Below are 16,767 nucleotides of genomic sequence, written 5' to 3'. Positions count from 1 at the left end.
CACCCTACACAAGGAGAAAGCCTGCAATCCTAGAAAAGTGATGTTCTTGCCCCACATGTTTCCCTCTCACCAGATATTGAAATATATTTTGCTTTTATTGAGTACAGAGCCTCAATAACGTCCCTTACACAACAGTAGGTAAACTGTAAGAGGTTGCAAACGTCTCCAGCGCCAGCATGGGCGGAGCCCGGCCTGTCCCAATTCATTGGCATGGTCCCCTTCACAACCACGGGCAATGATGTGCTTGCCCTGTTTGGAGGTTGCAGTTGTGGATGCAGCAGGTGACAGTTTTCAATGGGGTCGTCCTTACTGAAGCAGAAACGCCACACATATTGTTTCTTTCTGAGGTTGGAGAATTACTATCTGAACACACTGGGTGGATATGCTGAGGGACCCTTTCTTCCTCTCCTCCTTCTCCCCATTCCAGCAACTTCTTCCGCTCTGCATGTCCTCTGTTCATTTTCAAGTCACCTGGTACATCAGTGTGTGTCTGCTATGGCTCAGTTGTTTGCACCTTCACCTTTAAATCACAAGGTTTTGGGTTCAAGTCTCACTAAGACTTGAGTATAAAAATTAAGGCTAATACTACTCAAGTGCCGTACTGAGGGAGCAGTGCACCGTCACATGTATCATTTTTAATGAGGTGCTGAAACAAGGTGCTGTCTGCCCTCTCAGGTGGAAGTACAATATCCCATAGCACTATTTTGAAGAACGGAAGAGGAACTATTCTCAGTATTGCAGCCAATATTTATCTATCGATCAACATCATAAAAACAGATTCACTGGTCATCTTCACTGGCCATTGTTGTTTGTGGGAACTTGATGTGCATAAATTAGTTTGCTGTGTTTCCTGCAATACAGCAGTGACTACACTTCAAAAGTACTTCATTGGCTATAAAGCATTTTGGGACATCTGGTGTTCATGGAAAGTGCTATACAAATCAAGTCTTTCATTGCCAATGGGAATGCCTACTCGTGCACTCATGACTGGAAACGATTTCTGCTGAAGCCTTGAATTTCCTTTAACAATTCCATACCACTCCATGAAGACTTTTACAACTTTAAGCAACTATAGAAGACGTTGAACATGTGGAATTGTAGCAACTACCAAATAAATTAACCAGCAGCTAAACTGTAAAAAGTTGATCACAGAATTCCCACAGTGCAGAAGAAGGCCATTCGGGCCATCGAATCTGCACCAACCCTCTGAAAGAGCACATGCCCCCACCCTATTCCCATGACTCCACCGAACCTTTTGGGCACTAGGGCAATTTATCATGGCCAATCCACCTAATCTATACATCTTTGGACGTGGGAGGAAAGCAGAGCATCTGGAAGAAACCCACGTAGGCATGGGCAGAACGTGCTAACTCCACACAGTGACCCAAGGCTGGAATTGAACCCGGGTCCCTGCCATTATGTGGCAGCAGTGCTAACATCTATCCTACCATGCTGCCCCGTTAAATTGCACTGATGGGGTATACTTCCGGCTGCACATGTTAAGAGAGGGCATTAGCTGGTGTATTGTGTTTCAAAATGGCAGCGCTGGTGTCAAATCTGTGTTCAGGACTTGCTGGCGTCACAATCGGCCTGCTCTGGATACCTCCTCCAGCCATTCTCGAAGTGAGGTGATGGTTCTCTCCAATATGGCATCCAGCAGGCCTCACAACAAACATGTGCCACAGATGCCATTTTGGCCCCAAAAATCACACCTACTGTCCCAAACGACAACTCCTTGGGTCCACTTCAAGTCCAATTTTATGGCGTGAATCAATCAGAATAACCAGGTGACCCATTTCAAGCTTGGCAGACTTTCAGAAAAAGAGCGAAAAAGCTTTTGTTTTGTGGGGGAGGGAAGGTGGTGGCAGATATCAGGAATTTCTCCTTCGCACAAAAGGGAATTGTAATAAACTTCCAGCATTGAAAATGAGTGATGGGGGGGGGCAAAAAAAGGGAATTATTTAAACTGCAACAATTTAAGAATGATTTAAGAAATAATTGCTTGCAACTAGAGGGTGGAGTTAGGACCTGTCTGCCTGAACGAAGCATCCCTATGCATCCTGATTTCCCATCAACCTGGTCTGCCCCAACTCTCTCCTGCTGCTTTGAATGTTGCAACTTTATTGACAGCCGCTTCTGACCATGATGCAGGCTGGCTGATTCTGCCAGAGTTGGCTGGGGAAGAGGAGGGGGAAGTGAGGTCATGAGACGGCGACGGTCGCTCCCTCGGTCGGCTGGGATCCGGGATGTGTGGGGGCTGCGTTCAGAAGGAGTATCCCGAGCGGGTGAGAGAGGAACGGAAACAGCGAACGGCTCGGGAGGATGTGCTCCAAACAATCCCCCCCACATACAAAGGCAGCCATTCGGCCCCTCGCGTCCCTGCTGGCCTTCCAGCTACTTCCCTGTTAACCATCTCAGGAGCGCATCCCAGTGTTTTAAACGCCAGGATACTTTCCTGCCTCTGCCCCAGGCGCTGAGTTCCAGATACCCGGGGTGTTTTTTTTTTAAGTTCTCCCCTGCCCGTCACTGCAAATCTGTTATAAAAACAGAAAGTGCTGGAAATATTCCGGCAGGCCTGACAGCTGTGGGGAGACAGAAGCTATTTTGACAGATGTATGAACGTACGAATTAGGAGCAGTTCCTATTCGCAGAAGCAGGCCTTTTGGTTTATGGAGTCTGCAACGACCCTTTGAAAGAGCACCCTACCTAGGCCCACTTCCCTGCTCTAGTCCCATAACCCCACCAAACCTACACATACTCAGACACTAAGGGGTAATTGATCATGGCCAGAGATGTGCAAGTTAAGTGGATTGGCCATGCTTAATTGCCCTTAGTGTGCAAAAGGGTTAAGTGGGATTACTTGGTTATGGGGATAGGTTGGAAGTGTGGGTTTAAATGGGGTGCTCTTTTCAAGGGCTGGTGCAGACTTCATGGGCCGAATAGCCTCCTGTACTGTAAATTCTATGATTCTATGGTCAGTTTGCCTAACCTGCACATCTTTGGACTGGGAGGAAACCTGAGCACCCGGAGGAGCCCCACACAGACATGGGGGGACAATGCAAACTTCACACAGGCAGTCACCCAAGGTTGTAATCAAACCCAGATCCCTGGCTCTGTCACGGTGCTCCTCTATTCAATAAGATCATGATGTGGAGATGCTGGTGTTGGACTGGAGTGAGCACAGTAAGAACTGTTACAACACCAGGTTAAAATCCAACAGGTTTGTTTCAAATCACTAGCTTCCTCAGGTGAGGAGCTAGCGATTTGAAACAAACCTGTTGGACTTTAACCGGGTGTTGCAATAGGATCACAGTTGATCTACCCTTTAGGGTCAAATGTGACCTCTTTGGAAGGATACATTGGACTCAAATGTTACTTTCTTGGTTGAGATTGATTTGTCCTGGCAAGAAAAAGCTCCTGCCAAATGGATTTTAAGAATTATGCATCCTCTTTGTGCCTTTCATTTGATTTTATGCCAGTCAATATTAAGACAGTTGCTTCACAGTTCCAGGGTCCCAGGTTCGATTCCTGGCTTGGGTCACTGTCTGTGTCCGGAGTCTGCATGTTCTCCCTGTGTCTGTGTGGGTTTCCTCCCACAGTCCAAGCACGTGCAGGTTAGGTGGATTGGCCATGCTAAATTGCCCTTCGTGTCCAACAGAAAAAGGGTAGGAGGGGTTACTGGGTTATGGAGATGGGGTGGAGATGTCGGCTTAGGTAGGGTGCACTTTCCAAGGGCCGGTGCAGACTTGATGGGCCAAATGGCCTCCTGCACTGTAATTTCTATGATTTCTGAATATTCGGTTAGTTAAAATTTGCCATTTATTATTGCTCTATTATTTCGACACTTCTCAGCAACTTGCTTAAATACTTGGCCGTCAACAATATTTGGGGGGGGGGTTCTGTAGTCTGCTCCTTGCAGTGTGACTTCCCTTTTTATATCTCCGCTAAACCCATGTTGTCTTAATCGATGTTCCTTCTAGTTTGTCATCCCACCTCTCTGCTGTAATTGTTTCTTTAATCAATATTATGAACCCTTCCATTTTTGAAAAATATTTTTATTCAAATTTCAACATTTTAACAACTGAACATATAAAACACATAACATTTACAAAAATAAAACCAACCCAAAACAACCCAAGGCTCCCCCTCCCAAACACCCTTCCCACCATCTGTTGTGGAACCCCTCGGTGTTAATTTCACCATCTCCAAATACAAGAATTCCATTAGATCCCCAGCCACACTGAGGCACGGAGTGGAGAAGCTGACCTTCATCCCAACTGGACCCGCTTGCGAGCGATCAACGAGATGAACGCTAAAACATCTGCTCCCGCACCCGTTTGCAACTCTGGCAAGTCTGACACCCCGAATATGGCCATCAGGGGACTGGGCTCTCACCCCCAAAACTTCTTCAACTTCGGGCAGGACCAGAATATGTGTATGATTGGCTGGGCCCCTCCCACACCGCTCACTAATATCCTCCACTCCCTTAAACAACTGACTCATCCTCAACTTAGTCCGGTTACTACTTTTAGCGTTTTAACCCAAGCCTCACGTGAGGTTGAGGCATTCACCCTTCGAAGCATCTCACACCACAGTCCCTCCTCGAGCACCATCCTCAGCTCCTCTGCCCACTTGACCTTAATTCCCTCCAAGGCACCCTATCCTCCTCTATAATCCTTCCATAAATCTTCGAGACAAGACTCCCTCCAACCCTATCAGCAACAACACTCCACCAACAAGGAGGGCAGTGCCACCGGAAAGGTCAGATATACCTTTTTCACAAAACCCCGCACCTGCACGTAACTGAAACCCTCTCCTTGCAACACCCCAAACATCGCCCACAACTCCTCCAGACTTGCAAACAGCCCTTCTCGGAACAGATCCTTTATTTCCACAAACCCTCGCTCCTCCCATCCCCGAATCCTCGCAACCGTCCTCCCAGGCTCAAACTCATGGTTCCCTCGAATCGGAATCAACTTCAACCCCATCCCCAACTTATAAGTGCTGCCGAAACTGCCTCCATATTTTCAGCATGACCACTGCCACAGGACTACTCGAATACCTACCTGGGGAAAACGGAAGTGGCACTGTTGCCGATGCCCGCAACCCCTTACAAAAACTTGCCTCCATCTTCACCCACAAAGCTGTCTCTCAACTCCAACCCCTCAGCTTTGCTGCCCAGTAATAGCATAACATGTTTGGAAGGGCCAAACCCCCCAATTCTTGCCCCCTCTGGAGTGTCGACCTCCTAATCCTTGCTCTCCCAGATACCGAAAGTGAGTTATTGCCACCCAAAATGGTAACCCCCCCCTCTCACACTCCAACTCCCGCCCCTGGAGAAGATATCATAAAACACTCACTTTTTCCCAAGTTTAGCTTGTAGCCTGAGAAATCCCCAAAATCTCCCAAGCAGTCCCATTATATCCCCCATTGACGAGCCCAGATTGGAGAGATACACAACAGCAGATCATCAGCATACAGGGACACCCTATGCTTACCCCTGCCCCCTTATCCCCTTCCATTTATTCAATCACCTTAGCGCAATGGCCAAGGACTCTATTGCCAGCGCGAATAGAAGGGGGGATATGGGGCACCCCTGCCTCATTCTGCTGTGCATAGGGAAGTACCCTGAATTCATCTTGTTTGTACGCACACTCACCATCAGGCCCTTATTCCACAGTTTCACCAAACCACAAACCTAGGGCCAATTCCAAACCTGCCCAACACCATAAATAAATAGCTCCTCCACACGATCAAACGCTTTTTCTGCATCCTGTGCCACCTCCACCTTCAACTCCTTCCCTACTGCTGGAGAAACCTCCCCGTTCAGCAGATGCCGCATATTAAATGACAACTGTCTGTCCTTCATGAACCCCATCTACTCCAGTCACCTTCCGGAGGCACTCCTCCAGCCTGAGCGCCAACACCTTTGCCAGAATCTTGGCATCCACATTCAATAACGATATTGGCCTGTACAACCCACACTACTGGGTCCTTATCCATTTTCAACAGCAGAAAAATGGATGCCTGTCCCATTGTCTCTGGCAGTACCCCTTTGCTACCACGTCCTTAAACATCTCCACCAGCTGCGGCGGCAACTTATTCAGAAACTTCTCATAATACTCTACCGGGAAATCATTTGTCGTGGTGCTTTGCCATCTGCATCCTCCGTATCGCCACCCACACTTCCTCCACCCCCACAAGTTCCTCCACCCCTGCCCTCCCTCCTCTCGCACCTCAGGACACTCCAACCGCCCCAGAAACTTCCTCATGTCTGACTCATCTTCCAGAGGCTCCGACTTATACAGATTCTTCTAAAACGCTTCAAACATCTTATTCACCTGCTCTGATGCCACCACCAACTCCCCTGTCCTGTCCTAGACACAAACAATCTCTCTCATGGCCACCTGTAGTGGAGCTAGCCCGTGAATAAGTGGCTGGCCTTCTCCCCATACTCATAAACAACCCCCTTCGCCTGCCTTACAGAAGGTCAAACCTCACCTACAGCTCCATCCTCCTCACCCGAAGATCTGGGAGCAGATCCTGCGCACATCTTCCGTCCACCTCCAAAATTTCCTCTACCAACCGTTGCCACTCCTTTCTTGCCTCCCTGTCCACCTGAGCCTTAAACAAATTAACCGCACCCCTCACAACTGCTTTCAACGCTTCCCACACCACTGACGGCGACACATTTCCATTCCTCTTAAACGCTACATAGTCCTCAATCACCCTTCCCATTTTGGTGCAAAGGTTTGGGTCTGCCAACAGCCCCACGTCTAATCTCCAGGCAGGCCTCTGTGCCAGCCTCTTCTCCAGGACCACATCCACCCAACGTGGAGCATGGTCCCAGATGACAATCGCAGAATATTCTGCCTTCCTCACCCCTGCCAATTGCGTCTTTCTATCCTCGAATTCACATTGTGTACTGGCGAAAACGAATGCTCCCTCTTACTCGGGTTCAGAAACCTCACGGATCCGCCCCGTCCATCTCCTTCATGAAAGCATCCAACACATTTGCCCCCCCGTCCACATACCCAAGGGAGTCAGCGAATGTGGTATGGGTCTATCTACCTTCTGATTCAGTACTGTATTCAAGACCCGTCTCGCAGTATTAACTGGTGTGTATCCAAATTTGGTATGGCAGCCAGCATCATCTTCATAAATCATACATTGTCCCAATTTGGGGTGTATACGCTAACCAGCACCACAAACCAGCCCTCCAAAGCACCCATTACTATTACGTACCTACACTCCTGGTCCGCCATCTTTTCCATCTGGAACCTCACACTCTTACCCACCAGTGTCGCTAGCCCCCAGGCTCTGCTATCAAACCCCAAGTTGAATGCCTGTCTTACCGAACTCTTCTGCAGCCTCACCTGGTCTTTCACCCTTAGATGGGTCTCTTGCAGCAGCACCTCGCAGCTCTCATTAAATGTGAGAAAACACTCGCTCACTTCACTGGCCCCCCCAACCCACGCACAATCCACGTCACCACCTGGACCAGGGATGTCTCATCCCCCTGACCCTCCTGTCGTTCATAACCGCTACTCCTGTCCCGCCCAGAAAGCGGGACCCAGCCCTAACCCTAGTCACCATCAGCCACCCCTTTCCATTTTTATTGCCCTCTCTATCCTGTCTGAAAACCTTGTAACCAGGAATGCTGAGCTGACATCCCTTCGATATATTTCCCAAGTGTCTTTCAGCCCCCCGGCTCATCTGACTTATTCAATATACTTCCAACCTTGAGGTTTGCATCACTAATTATGAACTGTTACTTTAATGTCTATTTTCTAGCCTTTGTTTTCTCTGGCCTCTATGCTTAGTTACCAATTTTCTGGTTTCCATTTCCAGCTTTACTTTTCTCTCTATGTGTTCCCCTCTCCCTTCAAAGCTAATTTAAATCCCCAACAACACTGACAAAACGTCTTGCCGCAATATTGGTCCCAGTTCTGTTGAAGTGTAACGGAAGAGGACAATGCAAGTAATTGAACCTTAAGTTCCGTTCTGCAAAATGTAACTACTTATTTAATAATTTTGCAGAACTGAACTTAAGGTTCAATTACTTGAAGTAGTTTGAGTTATAGATAAGTTCAATTAACTTGCTGACACCTCCCCTCCTTGGGGTGTGACATTGTCCACTTCTGTGTTTACTGTAATGTAATTTTCTCAAATTCAGCATTCATTTTCTGTGCTCTGCCAATTCTGCTGCTGTTACTCTGCTTAAATCTCAGGTTTTTCCTGTGGGACTCTGCACACTCTAGGTGGTGGCCTGGGGTTTTTTCCCTGGGAAGTGTTGGAACTTGAGATCCTGGGATTTGAAGCTGGGACTGAGGCCTGGAGTTTGGGAGCTGGGACAGGTTAACGTGAAGATGGAGTGAGAACAGGTTGAGTCATTCCTGACAGCGAACAGGGCAACCTTTTGATTGTGTTGGGTTTGAGTTCTCATCAGATTACACCTGACTAGGAGTGTTTTCCATTCTATCAAATAGTGGCTGTTTTAATGTTGAGCCCTTTTTTAAAAATCCATAGAGCTGGGCATGTTTTGTGTGTTTGTGAGTTGTATTAATCACTCTGATCTTGAATTTCACTCCCATCTTTTCCTTGTAGTTTGTATCTCTCAAAGGGATATGTAAAATGAGATGGCACCACAGTGTAGCATACTGTGCCAGAAAGTTACAGATGCGTCAGCAGTTCTTCCTAAAGTTGAATTCCAATCTCTCCTGCTTCTTGGCAGGGAGGACCTCGATGGACCCGTGGTTCATCGTCTGGACTCATGCCTATAGATTTTTTTCTTATTCCGATTTGTTTCTCTTTGTTCTGGTGGTATTCAATCCTTGTTAAGATTTGGATCTATGACTTCCAGCTCTTTATTCGCATGTGAGCCTTCACAGTTCAACGATTTGGTTTGGGTGCAGGAACTCAGGTTGACATCCCTACACTCTGTTATGGCCTGCTGCTGCCTTAGCTAGCATCAGGAAACTCAACAAAGGCTGGGCTTTGGAACTAAGACTAGACTTGTCTGTGATGCTCATTATTTTGGTTGACGCAGGATTATTTTAAATCAAGTCTAATTAAGGCCATTTGTGAGTATTGTCACAACAATATTAAGGTGATACTGCATATTCATTTTGAATGAATAGATACTGTAAGAGCTGGAAAAAGAGGCTTTCCATCTTTTAGCATGAGTTGAAAGTCTATAAAGGTTGAAGCTGATACAGCTGAAGGTGATATATAGAGCACACCTCATGAGGGCAATGATGAGCCGGCTCTTTGAGGGGGTAGAAGACGTGTGTGAACGTTGCGGGTGGGGGGCCCCGCAAATCATGTTCATATGTTTTGGTCTTATCCAAAGCTAGAGGATTACTGGAAGGAGGTTTTTGGGGTAATCTCTAAAGTGGGGCACGTGAAACTGGACCCGGGCCCTCGGGAGGCCATATTCGGGGTGTCAGACCGGCCATGGTTGGAACGGGTGCGGTGGCAGATGTTGTAGCCTTCGCCTCGTTGATCACCCAAAGGCGGATCCTGTTGGGGTGGAGATCAACCTCTCCACCCTGTGCCCTGGCGTGGTGTGGGGGACCTGTTGGAATTCTTGAATTTTGAGAAGGTTAAGTTTGAACCGAGGGGAAGGATAGAAGGGTTCTCCAATTCATGGGTATTATTCATTATGCACTTTCAAGAGTTGGATAACATTGAACACTAGTTGGGAGGGTTGGGGGGAGGGGGAACTGTATGTGTTAATGGTAACTATGGGTGATTCCTCATTACTTTTGTTATTTGTTTATGTTAACATGCGGGCAGTTGTTTGGGGGTCGGTGGGAGGATGGGATTGTTGTTGTTGATATGGGGATTGACATATTCGTTACTGCTTATTGTTTATTGTTGGTGGGTGCAAATTTGGGAGAAAATGTGAAAAAGGAGAATAAAAATATTTAAAAACAAAGATTTGCAATGTGGGTAAGGCACTTTGCAATCTGCACCCCTGGGCAAAATGATGTAGGGTTTCCACTTTTTATCACGATTCAGTGAGTCCTGGAACATAATGAACACCAGTGGATGTTGGGTAAAGGAGGAGTTATAGTTTAGTTGTGTTGCACCCAACCACTGCCAAACTTGACTAACCCTGTTTTCACTCACCAGCTGGGCTTATGCAAGAAGAGTAGCCACTATAGTGTATAGCAGTTTTGAGCATCGTATGGAACTGTATTGTTCCATTTTCCTTTGGCTGTTTCTTTTTAAATGAGAGACCTGATGCATTTTGCAACCATGTGTTCTATATGGGGCCCATTCGTGCCACTTAAATCGCTGTTCAACATCCAAACCTCAGAAGGATGCCAATGATGGGACTGGAGTAAGATTTAAAGGAAAATGGAAAGACGTATTGCTAATTTGCTGTTTTTCATAATTTGCTGTATTTCCTAGCTATGTGTTTTCAATACATTTTAGAAATAGCACATGTACAGAAGTTATATTAAAACTTCATAAATCACTGGATAAATGTCAGCTGACGTATTGTGCACCACTTTTAACAAGGGCAGTGTGTTACAAAGGGGAGGCGGTGGCATAGTGGTATTGTTACTGGACTAGTTGTCCAGAGACTCACAGTAATGGTCTGGGGACCTAGGTTTGAATCCCAGCACAGCAAATGGTGGAATTGAATTCCATAGAAAACGTGGAAGTAAAAGTCTAATGATGACCGTGAAACAGTTGTTAATTGTCAAAAAAAAATTGTCATATCAGCAGTTTAATGGCAGGACTGTGACAGCAATTCACCCTGGTTAGTGAATGACTGACACCTGAACTTTTTGGATGTTGGTTGAGGTAGAATTGGGGCTGATTCTGATGATTTGTGTGGCAAGTGTCCACCATTGTGTTTTAGCGGCAACACATGGGGAGTGGTTGCCTGAATAAGTTGTTCGAGGACTGCTGGTGTCAGTGATGCTATTTCATAGGATGAGTTACATTCTCTGAAAGGAAACAAAACACCACTGCATAAAATGCAAACTATGATATTGATATCATGGAAAGCTCGAATCTCACTGTCATTTACAGTGACACTCGAGCCAGTTGTGTTAGGTGACCAAGGTATTACCTTTCTTGACTTTCAATTGGGCTGTTTCAGGAAGATAACTTACTCAGCTACCAGGTAAATCTATCTTGTACCTGTCCACCTATAATATGTTTAAAATGGTAAATGGACTGAGAACGCCAATATTACACCTGTAGATGATGAGGGCAAGTAATGTTAAGTGACAAATTTGAAACAATGGCAGCTCACTGAGCGTTATGTTAGTACCGATAGAGCACCTCCTGCACATGCGCAGCTGCAGTGTCATCTCTGAGTCTGTTACTGTAAAGTGAGAGATGCCTTTAAGTGCAGCTCTGCTTTCTGCCCCTGAATTATGCATTTTTGTTTGCAAGTTGGTTCCTATATAACAGATATTTTGGAGCTTTACTTTTGAAAGTTTAATTTCAGTCAATTTAGCGTGGCCAATCCACCTACCCTGCACATCTTTGTGACCTGGGGCCGGGAATGAACCCAGGTCCTCGATGCCGTGAGGCAGCAGTGCTAACCACTGCGCCATCGTCCCACCTATTGCTCTCCTTGTTGACCTGCATTGTTTCCAGGTCTGGCAATATCTCAATATAAACATTCTCATCCTTGTTTTTAATTCCTCACTGCTCCCTTCCTCCATGGCCATCTCCAGCCAGACAGCATTCCTGCAATCCTTGAATTCTCATCTCTTGCAACTCCTCCATTTTCCTTGATTCACAGTTGACAGCTATGCCTTTAGCAACCTCACAGCCCTCATCTCTGTGATACCCTCCCTAAACTTCTCCACTTTTCCAACTCTCCTGATTTGCCAGCATATGAATGAATGAAAAAAAATCTCCTCTGCACCATTTGCAAGACCTTAATGCCCTTGTTAAAAATGGTGCACAATACGTCAGCCGACATTTATCCAGTGATTTATGAAGGTTTAATATAACTTCCGTACATGTGCTGTGTTCGTTTTATTGATAAGGCCAAGGATCCGATGCACTTTAAAAATAACTTTGTATATGTAAACTCCCGGCTATTCTTCTCAAATTTAGAAACATGTAAAGCAGACAAAGCTGGTTGCTAGCCTGTCGCCAGAGGAGTTTCAAGCCTGGCTAACCAGGAATCTCCCACACTTTGTGCTGAATTTACAGGTTATAATCAACCAGTTTGGCTGCATTATGAACACCACCCATGGCTATCATTCCTGAAGTGGGAATGGGAACCTAGAGTTGTTGGCTCAGAGGCAGAGATGCTACCCAATGCACCACAAGACTTCTTCCCCTGGGTATTGCTGTTCAGTAACACTTGAGTACATTTTTCCATGTTGGTGTTAGCCATTGAACAAATGGCCTGGCAGCATGTGTCCTCCTTGACTGTGACTCTTGCTGTACTTGAATTGTCCTTATTGTCTGCTGTGCCGCCCGTAGTTTCACAAGCCATCAGTTGGGAAAATTGTACAGCAGGTTAACTTCTCTGTCTTTGGTTCAAATCTTTGTAGCTGGCGACAGAATGGGACTGGCAATGTCCTGGAAATGGATTATCTCTGATTTGGAAAGTGCTCTTGCTGCAAAGTATAAGAATAAGATGGATAAGTTCATGTGTGAATCCACATTTGTTTTGTTTCCTAACAGGGTAACACCTGCTTAGAGAATGGCTCCTTTCTGCTAAATTATGTGGCTTGTGCCGAGTGCAGCAAAAGAGACTTTGTGTTAATTGCTAATCGAACCCAAGATGATGATGATGGAGAAGAAATTGTTACATATGACCGTAAGTTACTGGCTATGGAATCTGCATAATACAGTGCCTCAAACTGGCAAGCGTTGCATTGGAACTGTACATGTTAAAGAGCACTGCCATTCTTCAAATCTGTTGGCTTAAACAAAACTAAAAACATTGCCTGTATGTTTTTTTCTTTCACGGGATTCGGGCGTTGCTGACTAGGCCAGCATTTATTGTCAATCCCTAATTGTCCTTGGAAGGTGGCGATAAACTGCCTTTTTGAACCGCAGCAGTCCATATATTCCCTACATTGCAGAAGGATGCCGTTTGGCTCATTGAGTCTGCACCGACCCTCCAAAGGAGCAACCTACCTAAGCCCACGACCCGTAACCCCACCAAACCCTTTGGACACTAAGGGGCAATTTATCATGGCCAATCCACTGAACCTGCACATCTTTGGACTGAGGAGAAACCGGAGCACCTGGAGGAAACCAACAGACACGGGGAGAACGTACAAACGTCTCACAGACAGTCGCCCAAGGCTGGAATTGAACCTGGGTCCCTGGCAATGTGAGGCAGCAGTGCTAACCACTGTGCCATCATGTGGTGTTGATACATGTGCTGTTTGGAAGGGAGTTCCAGGATTTTGACCCAGTGACGGTTAAGGAACGGCGATATAGTTCAGGATTGTAAGTGGCTTGGAGGGGAACTTGCAGGTGGTGGTGTTCCCATGCATCTGCAGCCCTTATCCTTCTAGATGGTAGAAGTCATGGGTATGGAAAGATGCTGTTTAAGGAGCCGTGGTAAGTTGCTGCAGCATCTTGTAGAAGGATCACACTGCTGCCACTGTGCTTCAGTGGTGGAGGGAGTGAATGTTGTTTAAGATGGTGGATGATGTGCCAGTCAAGTGGACTGCTTTGTCCTGGTGGAAGTCAGAAGGTGTGTTACTTGCTGCAGAATTCCCAGCCTCTAACCTGCTCTTGTACCCATTTATATGGCTGGTCCAGTTCAGTTTCTGATCAATGATAGCCCCCAGGATGTTGATTGAGAGATTTCTGGAAGATTGACTAGAAAATTGCAAGCTTTCCTGCATCTCAGAATCACAGAGTACTGCTTCAGTGCAGAAGAGGCCCTTTGGCCCATCGAGTTTACACCAACACATGAAAGGCCCTGACATGCCCACCTAATTCCATTTGCCAGCACTTGAATGTTATGACATGCCAAGTACTCATCCAGGTACTTTTTTAAAGGATGTGAGGCAAGCGGCCTCTACCACTCTCCCAGGCATTGCATTCCAAACCATCACCACTCTCTGGGTAAAAATGCTTTTCCTCAAATCCCCCCTAAACCTCCCATTCACTGTATCAGATGAATGAGTTTGACACCAGTTGTTTTAACTGTTGTAATGAATAAGTAGTTTGCAGATATTGTCTGGATTAATACAGTGTATCTCAGGTATCTACTTTGTGGAAGTAGGATTTTGTGATAGCCCACAACCAGAACATTAGTCTAGAAATGTTAATTGTATTTGTGAGAAATGCCCTTGCCTGCTACCGTATTGGAGATATTTAACCTCTGAAATAGCAGTTAGAGGAATTTCACAAAACCCATTAAGCATGTGTATGCTTCTCGGCATGTCATTTGAAGACTCTAGTTTGTTGTGAAAGTTGTTTTTGTTGCAGAATTTCCAAGTTGTTTTGCTGTCCCGGTGCAGAGATGGGAGATCAGAATCGCTGACTATGCACCCATGTGGCAGTGAAATGTTTTAAATGCCAGGTGTATATTTCCCTGTAATAATTTTTAATTGGCACTCAATGAATGGTCAATAACCCTTCAACATGCCATCAGCTCTTGCTGGGGGGAGGGGGGTGGGGGGAGATATCCTGAAAATAAAGCCACATCCATAAAATTACCACCAAGTAGTGATTTCAAAGCTCTGGTTTCCTCTGGGGTTTCAAGTGACATTTATGAGTTGCTTGAGATTTGTTTTTGTAGCTTTACATAATGGCTATGCCTCAGGTATCTACTGTTGTCAATCTGTTGTGCTGCACTCTAATGCCACTTCTGAACCAGATCCATTTTCTGCATTCTTAACTCTAATCTGTGTTCCATTATCCCTTGCAGATGTCTGTCAGAATTGCCACCATATTATAGCGCAGCATGAGTACACATTCACTGTTGTTGATGATTACCAGGTAAGGGTGCTTCAGTGATTTCTAAACCACAATTCTCAAAATAATTGTCCGCCCTACCACATCCAGCTGGTTTAGTTTCTTGCTGAGGCTGCGCAATGTGGCTTTGCCTCTGTTGCAGCATCATGTCAGACAGGCTTTTAGGAAAGCCAGCGAGATTGGATCACCTTACTTCACTGTGAGGTTCTCCCTCTGCTGAGCTAATAAACTGTTTTAAAAGTCAGTTACATCCAGGCTGCTGCTGCTATATTTTTTCCACACTCGTAACCCTGTTGTGATCTTTTTATATAATTGGAACAATATGCACCGAGGTGAGTCATGACACAGTGATTATCAGGCCTAGTCTGAATTTATGAACAATCCTTCAATAGGAGCAAAATATAAATTCTAGAGAGAGGCATATGATGTTGTGGGTACCAGTTTGAGTACCTTTTTCTTAGGGCTCGAAAGGTTGGAGTATTCTAACTTGGTATACAAGGAAAAAAATAACAGGTTGGTCAGGAGCACTTGTTAAACTTTATAGCAGTGCAATGACACCTTTATAATTTCAGTTCCTTCACATCCACTGCATTAAAATAAATACCCTCTTGGCTCAATGGAAGTGTTTTTAAAGTGCTGCTTTCTTTTTCGAATTATCAGACATGCATCAGCTGTTAAAGTTACCTCCTCTCAGAGTCGAATGATACAGCCTTTCGCCATTTTCTGAGCAGCTGAGTACGTGGGAACTGTTTCCTTCAGCTTTGGCCTCCATGCATTGGTTTATTTTTGTTTCATTAGGAAGGGATTTAAATGTTCTGTTAGAAATTGAGATTAAAAGTGGTGTTTCACAGTTACAATATTTAACATGGATCCGACAGTCTTGTCATAATTATTGTACTTATGGTGACATTTTTCCCCATCTTACTCCAGGAGTACACCATGTTGTGTATGCTGTGTGGGAAAGCAGAAGACTCGATCAGTGTATTGCCCGATGATCCCCGACAGATGGCTCCTCTCTTCTGAAAGCTCTGTTTCTGCTCAAAGAATGCCAGGCGCTTTGGGTAGTGAGTGCTGCAGCAATTCTAGTTGGCGAACAGAAGCCAAGTTGCAATACTGAAATAAAGTCAGATTTTTGAAAGCAGATGTTTTTGGTCATGACTAAAGGAGGTGCATAAATAAACTGCTTTACCACCTTTTCCACAATTAAAATCAGTTCACTTTTATTCTTGCTTATATGCTTACTATATCAGACCAACTCATGGGCGTCTTATTTCAAATGTATAACTTTTGTGATCTTTCAAGTTGAAGAAAATAGCTGAGAGTGGAGATGAAAGCTGCTTTTACTTTTAATTCCATTTACAGAGAGTGTAACGGTCCTGTGCTGCATTTATCTTTTCCTTGAGAAGGCTGATCCTGTTATTTCTTGAATTGGCGTCCATCGGGCAATTCCGTTACAATGTTAAACTCTGCTCTTAAGCGTTGTATAACCGCAGAATGATTAAAAGTAAAAGCATCTTTTGTCTTGCTCTCTCAGATAGTACACATTTGTCTCAACTTGAAAGGCTACTGAAGTTATACATCACAAATAAGACGTGCCAGTCAGTCTGAAATGGTGGTGAACCAAGTTGCTGCTGGTAAAGGCAGTGTTCACGATAGTAAAAGTAAATTAACTTTCATCTTGGGGCAGTGTTGAGACAGCTTGGGCAGCACGGTAGCATTGTGGATAGCACAATTGCTTCACAGCTCCAGGGTCCCATGTTTCATTTCGGCTTGGGTCACTGTCTGTGCGGAGTCTGTACATCCTCCCCGTGTGTGCGTGGGTTTGCTCCGGGTGCT

General features: G+C 45.4%; 1 protein-coding gene across 1 annotated transcript; it reads left to right on the top strand.

The window, feature by feature from the left end:
* Nucleotides 1-2,134: 2,134 nt before the first annotated feature.
* Nucleotides 2,135-16,123, top strand: churc1 (churchill domain containing 1). Its single transcript, XM_038785038.1, has 4 exons — nt 2,135-2,285; nt 12,673-12,808; nt 14,885-14,955; nt 15,862-16,123. Exons 1-4 carry the CDS (start codon nt 2,247-2,249, stop codon nt 15,952-15,954), a joined length of 339 nt encoding a protein of 112 aa, XP_038640966.1. The 5' UTR covers nt 2,135-2,246; the 3' UTR covers nt 15,955-16,123.
* The last annotated feature ends 644 nt before the right edge of the window (nt 16,124-16,767 follow it).

This window comes from Scyliorhinus canicula, chromosome 2 (assembly GCF_902713615.1).
Source record: "Scyliorhinus canicula chromosome 2, sScyCan1.1, whole genome shotgun sequence".
NCBI classification, from domain to species: Eukaryota; Metazoa; Chordata; class Chondrichthyes; order Carcharhiniformes; family Scyliorhinidae; genus Scyliorhinus; species Scyliorhinus canicula.
The sequence above is the reverse complement of the archived record's forward strand: the minus strand, read 5'-3'. Positions and strand labels throughout refer to the sequence as shown.